Source organism: Diprion similis, chromosome 7 (assembly GCF_021155765.1).
Source record: "Diprion similis isolate iyDipSimi1 chromosome 7, iyDipSimi1.1, whole genome shotgun sequence".
NCBI lineage: Eukaryota > Metazoa > Arthropoda > Insecta > Hymenoptera > Diprionidae > Diprion > Diprion similis.
The window spans coordinates 2,257,127-2,266,992 of NC_060111.1; the positions used below are offsets into that span (position 1 = coordinate 2,257,127).

General features: G+C 37.1%; 1 protein-coding gene across 6 annotated transcripts in view; it reads left to right on the forward strand.

The window, feature by feature from the left end:
* LOC124407870 (TOX high mobility group box family member 4-like) overlaps nucleotides 1-9,041 on the forward strand; it is a 137,108-nt gene extending 128,067 nt beyond the window's left edge. For 4 of the 6 annotated variants that reach the window (XM_046884424.1, XM_046884426.1, XM_046884427.1 and 1 more), the window contains 4 exons: nucleotides 2,132-2,464; nucleotides 3,472-3,609; nucleotides 4,836-5,089; nucleotides 5,469-9,041. In XM_046884424.1, the coding sequence (XP_046740380.1) occupies nucleotides 2,132-2,464; nucleotides 3,472-3,609; nucleotides 4,836-5,089; nucleotides 5,469-5,535 (792 nt within the window). In that variant the 3' untranslated portion in view covers nucleotides 5,536-9,041. The remainder of the gene's footprint in view (nucleotides 1-2,131; nucleotides 2,465-3,471; nucleotides 3,610-4,835; nucleotides 5,090-5,468) is intronic. The other 2 variants (XM_046884425.1, XM_046884430.1) reach the window with 1 other exon arrangement.
* The last annotated feature ends 825 nt before the right edge of the window (nucleotides 9,042-9,866 follow it).

A 9,866-nucleotide genomic window follows, 5' to 3' on the forward strand; every position in this document is an offset into this window, starting at 1 on the left:
TTCAAATTCTGGGTGAATATGTTTGAAAATATGATTTATTACGAGAGTAAAATACGGTACAAGTGAAATTGACGATGGGTCTTCGTAATATATATCTGAATTAAGCAACTATAAAAAGCTTATCTGCGTCTAATCGTAATCTGTCGTATTAGTAGTCGTTGGCGCTTTTAAGTGCTGACTGATTTACCGTTTATGTGAGTAATCGTCAATTCTTTGTTCATAGACATAATACACACATGCAATTTACAACATTACGACTTGCTCATTGGCGGTGGGGGCGGGGGGGGGGGGGGGGGGGTAAGCGAGTGAGTGATTACCACTAAAATAAATGATCAATAATGACGTTGTAACTATACAAACTGACGAGTCATTTGTTATATGTATCTTCATCCGTATGTACATACATATGGAATACACATGTGCACGTAATGGGTGCGGTTTTATTTGGATTTGGATGAAGTCATGCGGGTGATGCGTGATGCGTTATGGCTGTTTTATGTGCGCTCGTTGATACGGAAAGAGTAAACTCGAGCCGACGTTAACGCATATCCTCACTTTCCCCTTGTCTTTTTATTTTTTTGTGGAAAACTTTTTCCACGTTTCAAAGATACTTTGCCGAAGAGGGGAAAAATGTTTCTTTTGAATTGTTGTTCGTGATCGTTTACTTGTAGTTTACTAACGACTTTCCCGACATTATACGTAAAAGTTGTAATTTTAAACTGTAAACTATTGTTATTGATATTATTGCAACGATTATCATAATTTACTGATACCGTAAGAAAGTTACCGTTGTCTTATAAAATACAAGTTAAATTTTTGTCTTTGGTTCGCCGAATATGGCCTTAAGAGTACAATGATCTTTAATTGAAATACGAAGGTCAATTTAAATAATCATAATTTTTGTTGTTGAGTTTAATTATAGCCAGTAATTTTTCTTCTTTTCGCTATGTACAGGAGTATATATGTTTGCACAAGTGTGCACGCATCTATAGATATATACAGACTTGTATACACACACTCTGTACAAATAATGTCTGTGTAGGGGAAAAAATCGTTTGGCAATTAAACGCGTTTTGTGGTCTCTTAATTATTTCACTAATTGGTGAATATCTCGACGATCCCGGGTGTATTATATAATAAAGGCTGGCCTGGCTGTCTTAAATCCGATTATAAACGTAGTAACAAATACGATTTAGGTATAGGTATGTACTAATTAGCAGACACGTTTATATTACTCTTCAACTGCGCTCAATTAGCGCCTGGTTTTTGCCTCACCTGCAGCAGGGCCGTTAAAAATTTATTTCTTTTTTTTAAACCCTAACATATTATACCGATACTGAGTGTAATATTTTACACGCATCGTTCTGAAGTAACTATTTTTTCACTCTTTGTATTGTAACACACGATGTCGACGAAACGGTAATTTCCTTTATAATTTACGCTTGTTGGAATAATACTAGATTGTTTTGTACGCCGGGGTAATTTAATGTGTCCATAGTTCGTTTTACATACGTTGTAAATAGAGATTGTTGAATCACCGTCGACGACGAATATCTTTCTTTTCTTTTATATTCTAATTTTAAATGAAAATCAATACCGAGCGATGAGTGTTTGTAGAAGAGTGAAGAGGAAAAAGAATCTCTTTTGAAATCAAAGAGGATGATTTGAATATAATTTTTTTTTTTTTTTTTCATCTTTTATATCCGATATTCAGGCTTTCGCAACATGGATTCCTTTGAGGATCCGACAGTTCACAGATGTCCGATTGTGCGAAGCATTTTGCTTTGATGAAAGGCCGGTACAGACTGGTTATTTAATAGAGTGAAAAATCCATAAATAAATAAAGATGAAGTTTGCGCAAGGCTTTGCAACGTTATAACCAGTTTACACCGCTGATGTTTAATATTTAGGGCGTGTAACTTATATACGCAAATTTACATGTATCTTCTTCTATCCGTTCAAAGTTATCGTCCATAAATGTTACTCGGCTAACTTTTCCCGCATTCCAAAGTATCATTGTAATACCAACAAACTCAACCCTCGCCATCAGCCAGCCTCCCTTTTTCAATTCTCTCTCTCTCGATTTCTACCTCGTTTTTTGCTAACTAACGCTGCTTTTTGCTCGATTTAGGTATACAAGAAGAAGACTGAAGCCGCGAAGAAGGAGTACTTGAAGGCCTTGGCGGCGTACAGGGCTTCCCTCGTCAGCAAGGGGGCTGGTGAAGGTGCTCCGGAACAACAACAACAGCAGCAACAACAACCCGCCCCTGTACAGTACGGTGGATACGGTGGATACGGTGGAAACGGGGGACCCAGCAGCGTTCCCTACCAGGGTTACAGCCCCCAGCCCCCATCCCCTCAGCAGCAGCATCAGCAGCACCAGCAACAGCAACAGCAGATGGGAATAAAAAAGTCACCTCATCACTTGGCGGCGATGGGCAATCCGCAGCAGCAGCAACAACAGGTACAGTTTTAATCCATAAATCCGATACCAATGTTGGCTGACACAAATGCACTAAACTTTTCGGATATAAGATACATGTTTATGAGCCTTGGCAAAATTTTCGTCACTTTGCTTGGCGTTTCTTTAAATGTCAATTAAAACAGCAAGTTTGACTGCCAATTCTCGCGCATCTAACTTTCGAATCGCATTTATTATCCGCAATTTGACCATTTTAACGATTACGAATTATTTTTAACTCAATCCTATACCTCTTAATTGAGATATGGAAAAAAATTGTTTACGTATTGTATATTTTTAACAAATTTTCATGACGGTGTATGAGTTGGTGACACGATGTTCAGTCTTGATATTCATTGTATTGTGGATTTGCTTTCGACGTGGTATTATTTTTCGACATGGTTTCATCTAGATGGCGATAAATTGCAAAACACCGTTCTCATAGTTGAAACACATATTGTACAGTTACCGTTAAGTTTAAGAGGTAGTTCGGCTGATGTGAAAACTCTTGTACAATGTCCTCCCTCTCCAGGTACGCACATTAAACCGGGTATTTCTTATTATACAGCTGTAGCTTTGTCAACAGTCAGTTTTCTCTTCTCATCTCTAACAAACGAAAGAAGGGGAACCGGTTATATGCGATTCTATATTTAAACGGGAATTGGTGTTGAGCCTTTGTACCCTCAGGTACATGGATACTCTACCCATACCTACTGCCTGTCTGCCTGCCTGCCTGCCTGCCTCCCTCGTTTCGAGGAAGCAGACCTGCAATTGAAGATACCTATATATTTCTCGCTTTGCCTTTTGATGCACCTAACGTACAATTAGGGAATTGAATAACAAAAAAAAAAAAAAGAAAAGAAAAGAAGAGAAAAAAGATTACGAAAGGAGAGAACGCAGGAATTAAATTTTTTTTGTTTTTAAAGTTTGTAAAACGTCGATAGTTTTATAATGTATGATTAATTGGGTTACTATAACAACCAATATAGCTTTTCGATTTTTGTTTCAAGGCACTTATGGGTAGCCCGATGAGCCACATGCAACAACAACAACAACAACAACAGCAGCAGCAGCAGCAGCAACAACAGCAGCAGCAGCAACACATGCAACAGCAGCAGCAAGTGCCACAACAGCAATACATGCAGCAGGTCAGTAAACTTTGCGTGAAGACGGAAAGACGGGGACACGTGTCTCCGCATATAACACATCCATTATTCCACGTAGATAGAAGACCGTATTATTACAACGGCACGCATTAACACTCGTAGGGAAAGGGAGGTGGTAAGAGGAGTGGGGGAAAGGGGGGGGAGGGGATAATAAAATGAAAAGAAGAGGGGGCAAGTATGGGAGGGAGTTGAGGGGTAGGGATGAACGAGGTTTAAGCAGCGGTTGTATTAATGGCGATTGGCAAGATTGCTTCAAATTACCGAGCAATTTCAGTACCGTAACATTAGTCAAAATAGCCACTAATTATCTTTCATGTTGAAACATCCACTTTGATCTAGTATTCTGTTTTATTACGGCACAACAAGAGGAACATTAAATAATTGTAATGATAATGATAATAATAATAGTGATAGTGATAATAAAAGTAATACCAACTCCTATTGCCGGTCAATCTTTCCTCATATCGTTGTAATAATAAACTGTGCTGGAGGAAATTTCTTGTTACTGCAATTGGACGTTCTTTAATGTCATACATACCTATGTTTTAATAATTCCAGACAATACGTGTATCCTACATATTTATATATATAGTGTATATATTACATGACTCTAGATATATGTATATATATATCTTCGTTATATTAGGAGACATTTTGTAAGAATTCAATTTATATTTGACGTTCTGTCGCGTTGGTAATAATATTAGTAGAAAGAGGAAATTCGCCGCATTATACGATTTGAAGTTACAGAGGAAAAAGAAAAAGAAAAAGAAAAAAAAAACAAAAACAAACGAAAAAGTGCAAACTTATTAAGTAATGAATGATCGTATTACGTGAAACTGTGTTGAATGTTTAATTTATATTAAAAGAAATCTTTGATTGGATACTGGTGAAATTTTGTCTTTTATTTATTTCGGCATACCAAAAGAAAAAAAAAAAAAAAAAAAAAAACGAAAACATTTCCCGAACGGTTCATTCCTGCTCTGGGATTTTTTTTCAGGTAATAAAATTGTTTCCTGAGGAAAACTTGTAGAGAGGGCATCCTCCTGAAAATGATCTTTTGTTCGGTTTTCGAAGAAAAACGAGACAACGTGACGCGACGGCCCGTTTTCCGTAAAAGAAACAGAGAGAGAGAAAGAAAGAGAACAAAAGTAAACAAGAAAAAAAAAAAAAAAAAAAAAAAAAATATGGACATTGAAATTGCGTAGGTACCTCAACAGCAAGTCCAGCAGGTTCAGGTCCAGCAGCAACAGCAGCAACAGATGATCCACATGAGCCCCCCCAGAGGCGACTCGCTATCGAGCCCTCCTCCGGTAACCGGAACTCAGGTGAATATGGGAGGGCAGAGGGCCCCAGCAAATGCTTGCATCCGTCACGGATGCCCAAATCCAGCGGTAGCTAACAGTGAGTGGGAGGATGAGTACTGCAGCAATGAGTGTGTGGTCAGCCACTGCAGGTTTGTGTGAGCATTCCATTTGATCCATCCATACTTTTTTACTAACTATATTATTTAAGGTATTCTAAAGACTGGTCTAAGTTCATTCGATGATTTTTTTTTTTTATCATTATTGTTGTTAGTGATTTCCGTCTACTTGAAAAAAAAAAAAGAAAAAAAAAACGACGACGACGACGATAACGATAATTATCACAGCCAAAATACAGATCGGATGAACTTTATCAGCCCTTTGAAATTAATAACCAGTAGAGCGAATTAGACAAGTTTTTGCCGTTAGTTTGAAATTCAAATTTTTCTTTCTATGCATGATTTTTATAGTTAGGTATGTTTTTTTTTTCTAGAAATTTATTTTCCCATTGTCTGACAATAGTAATTTCTGTTTCAGGGATGTGTTCACCTCATGGGTATCCTCGAATCAAAATCCGCAGCAAAATTTCTCGACCGTAAAATAAGCATCCCCCCCCCCCCCCCCATATTATATATGTCTAATGATATGAAATAAATCACGACTTTCGGCTACTCGAAGGCCTCGCATGCTCGGGGCTCGTTGTTGACCCTCTAAGATAAAATTATACTTTACACAATTAATTACATGTACATAGATTAGCGTAGCGAGAATTCCGGATCGTAATAATAAGACCCGGAACCGGAACCGGCCGCGGATCCAGACACAGACATGGAGACTAGCCCAAGGGATACCAATTAAACAGCGAGAGGGCAATCTGACTGCGAAAGCTGCGAAGTAATATGCATATATGAACACACACATAGGCACACACACTCATGTATACACAATTTTTTTTTTCCATCTCTCATGACAAGGTCAAGTAACGAAGTGTAATTTGTTATTTAAACAGCAAACTAAGGCTGTTCTGTTCTTTTTTATTTTGTTCTCGTCTTTTCTTATTTCCTTTTCACATAATCTATTCCGGATATAACCGGATTTCAAGGAATAAATTATTTTTGTTCGTTAAATAGTCTCAGAGACACTGTAGGCTTTGACTCATTGCGCTTTTGACGGACAGTGATCGATACGATCACGTCGGCCCGAAGTTAATTTTATATATAATTACTTTGTTCGATGGATTACATCTGAACAAGTTTATATTAAAAAAAAAATTGACAGCACAACGCAGCGACGGTATTTCACGATTAATTTCTTCTCAATCTAACCGTTTGTACAGGTTGAAAGTAAGCTAAGTTCATGTACGTGTCTGAGTGCGTAATAATTCAAATCAGGATAAAGATAACCCGTGGACGTAGCTGTTTATCGTCATCATTATTATTATTCTGATTATTTTTATTTTTATTCTATTTTCAACATTATTAATAAGAATAAAGCAACTGTATTATAAGCAAAGGCACGGAGTAGTGTGTCATTGAGCTCGACAAGAAAACGAGAAAGATTGATAAGGCGATAACGGAATAAATTACTCTCAGTATCACGTGATATTGATTTGATGATTTTTTTTTAATCATGTTTAATGAAATAATTGATAAAACCATCAAACTACAGTTAATAAGAAGCAAAATCGATCTCGGTGATCTGTGTTTTAATTTAGCTACCTGAACTCCACAATCGCTATATTACTTTCTCTTTCTCCCCCCCTCTTTCACTCTTTCTTTCTCTCTCTCTCTTCCCCCCCCCCCTACCTCTGTCTCCCACTAAGTTATGAAATAAATTTTGTTAGCTTCTTTCTCGTTTATTTATTTGTTTTTCTTGTATCCACGTAAAACCGCGCATTTCATCGTTGAAAATCTTCGGATAGCACGCTAGGACTGACAGTCTCTGAGAAACCGAAGAGGTCTCAAGACGAGCATGACAACACGACAGACTTTCTGGACTAACTTGTACGTATTACGTGGGATCATCTTGGTGCACCGATTGTAGCATACTTCAGATTTAATATTTAGCTAGGTATATAATGAAGGAAAAAATATGGATAATTGAATTGAAGAAATGATCAAGTCTTACCGGAGCCACGCCACGGCTACGAGATATAATTTGGCCTCGCTCTGATCGTTAGAAGAATAAAGCAATCCGTGCGACCAAAAACTTCGCTCCTTGTTGTGGCTTCGTCGTCGTCCATAAATATTTATATATACATATACATGTATACATATAAATCAAATGTTGATCCCACCCGACGTGCGATATTCTCTGCGTAGTCAGAGATAGCTTTAGCATCATCAAGTTTGTTCGGAAATTTTGTATTATATTAAAAAAAAAAAAATTGAAAAAATGCAACCTGTTTGTCTCATAATTTATCATGATTATTATTGCTTCTGTTTTTTATAATCTTAATTTGCATGGAAATTCCGAACAAACTTTGAGATCTAGAGTCCTCGTAATCTTGTGTAGTAGCACACGACAATGAGAACCAGGAAGTAGAATAGATTTAGATGGAGAGAGCAGAAAGGGCTCCACTATACTTATTTTTGTATCTTGTAAACTCTGCAGACAATTATTCCATAGAAATGAAGAATGAAAGGACATTAGGGAAAAAACTGTGTATCCGAAAATCGATTTTCGTACAACGTGATCGATGAGTTGATGAGTAAAAGAAAAAATACAGATCTCTGAGTCGAATGTCTGAAACCGTTTTATTCACTGATGTCTATAGTTATTATTCCCTCGAACCATTTTAATACGCAAAGTTTGTTAATCACTATTTTCCGTATCAGAATTTACCCGTAATATTGGGACGCATTCAGTATCAAAATATTTCTGTCACTTTTGTACCTATACAGAATTAACTTGGGGGTGTTCGTGGGCCTTGTAATTGTTTGAGAAATTGTTAGTCCGTCGCTAAATCTTGAATTGTATATTGAATCAAAGAGAAATAATGAAGTTAACGAATTTTTCCATTGTACTCAAGAACACGGGCGCGCCCGCGAATGTGCAATCTCATAGTAAAAACTGTTTCACCAGTTTTTGGTCGACACTGATTATCAAGAAAGTGAGAAGTTTGTAGTTTTTGTATTATGGAAGGCAAGTGATGTATTCGGAGAATACCCTTTTCTGTTGTTTTTGGTCTAGATTATAATTACTTAATGATCCAATTTACGCTCTAGAATAGAAGGGTAAATATATATATTAACACATAGACGCATATATATATTTATTTATCTATTACGGTGCTGATGAAATGATAGGAGAGAAATGATATAAAAATATTGTTCGCGCTTGCATGAACTGTTCTTGAAGTTTGGTTGAGTAGAGAGTATATTGGAAATTTTGTTGGAAGCAGAAAGCGTAACGCGTGCAAAAAAATGTTGTGTACGCTTCATGATGGATAGTAAAGATACTGGAAGCTGGTATAACTTGTATAGCCAATGTTGGGCTTCGGTTTTTTGTTGAAGGTGGTGAAATTGGGTAGAATTGTTTCATGCGAACGCGCAAATAACTTAGGATACTTATTTCTATTATCCTTATGTAAATACGTGGATATAATCTATAGATCTATAGACTATGATAATGTAAACATAATCAATAATGTATTATATTGATGCAAGTTCGTGGTCTATTACGAATATAGGATACAAATATATTACGATTACTACTGACTATTGAGTGAAAATAAGAAATCAGTTATTGTTTGCCAAATCTTGAATAATTGCATGATATATATATAAGTATTGTTGGCAGACCGGAAACGCGCATCAGGCAAACAGTGTGCAAATTCAAAATACCATCATCCCTCGACATGTCGACCTCTCATTATGAATTGTGTATGTAAAACACCAGACCAGCGGAACCACTGAACTTTACGGCACTAACCATAGATGCGTAGAGCTATATCGAATGAAATAAGTATAGGAGTTATCAAGCATTTAGACTAGACCGTAGGCACTATTATGCATCAAATGCTAATATATGATGGTGATTTGCAATGAATTTATGTTCATTTTTATTGTTTTCTGTACAAAGACTTAATTAAACGATTTCGGTCCCAGATCACCTTGATTCCTCCACTTCTAGTGAACCAGCCCTACATTCTTACATTGGAAAAATTGCAGCTGAAAAAATTTTTCTGCGAATACTTAGTCCTACGGACAGGTAAAACATGTGGAAAAAGGTATGACAGATGAATGCTTCTTGGATGAGCGAGAAATTTCCGCTTTTTTTGAGAGATATTGAGAATTACTCAGCGAGGTGCCACATGGGCCCTTTTGTTTTTTCCTAAATTATTTGAAATATTATAAAACATGCTGAACTCCATCAATACTGAAGTTTTATTAAGGTGATTGACAAGGAAGCAAATGATTAGGTACAATGTCATGTCGCTGAAATGGGATATTGTACGATTGTGAACTTCGTTGTAATTTCTCAGCTATGAAACCTACAATGCGTCATTCAAATGTGCAAGATATCATTGAACTGCTCGCCTTGAAGCACGCAACCGACTTGAGTAGCTGTGCGGACTATAACATCGCAGAAACAGGATCGAGACCCTACCAGCATTAAGGTGCCGCTGACCTGACTTGAAAATATCAAATCGTGACGTCATAAATACGTGCAGAGCCTCTGAACGTTGAACGGTGAACTAAGGCCGCTGATTTCATTGGCTTGTTCTGTTAGATCCAACCAATGATGTCAGTTATAGATCGAAACATACTTCTTGTGGACCATAAACGGGCTGCTGTCACATGAAAAACGCGTATACGAATCGAGCCATGTTTACAAAAAAATAACTGATAGTATAAGTTTTCCCGGATAACGTGTGTGCTTTTGTACGTGTGAATCTCCCTGGCGAGGGTGAAAGAGATTGTGGAACAGTGC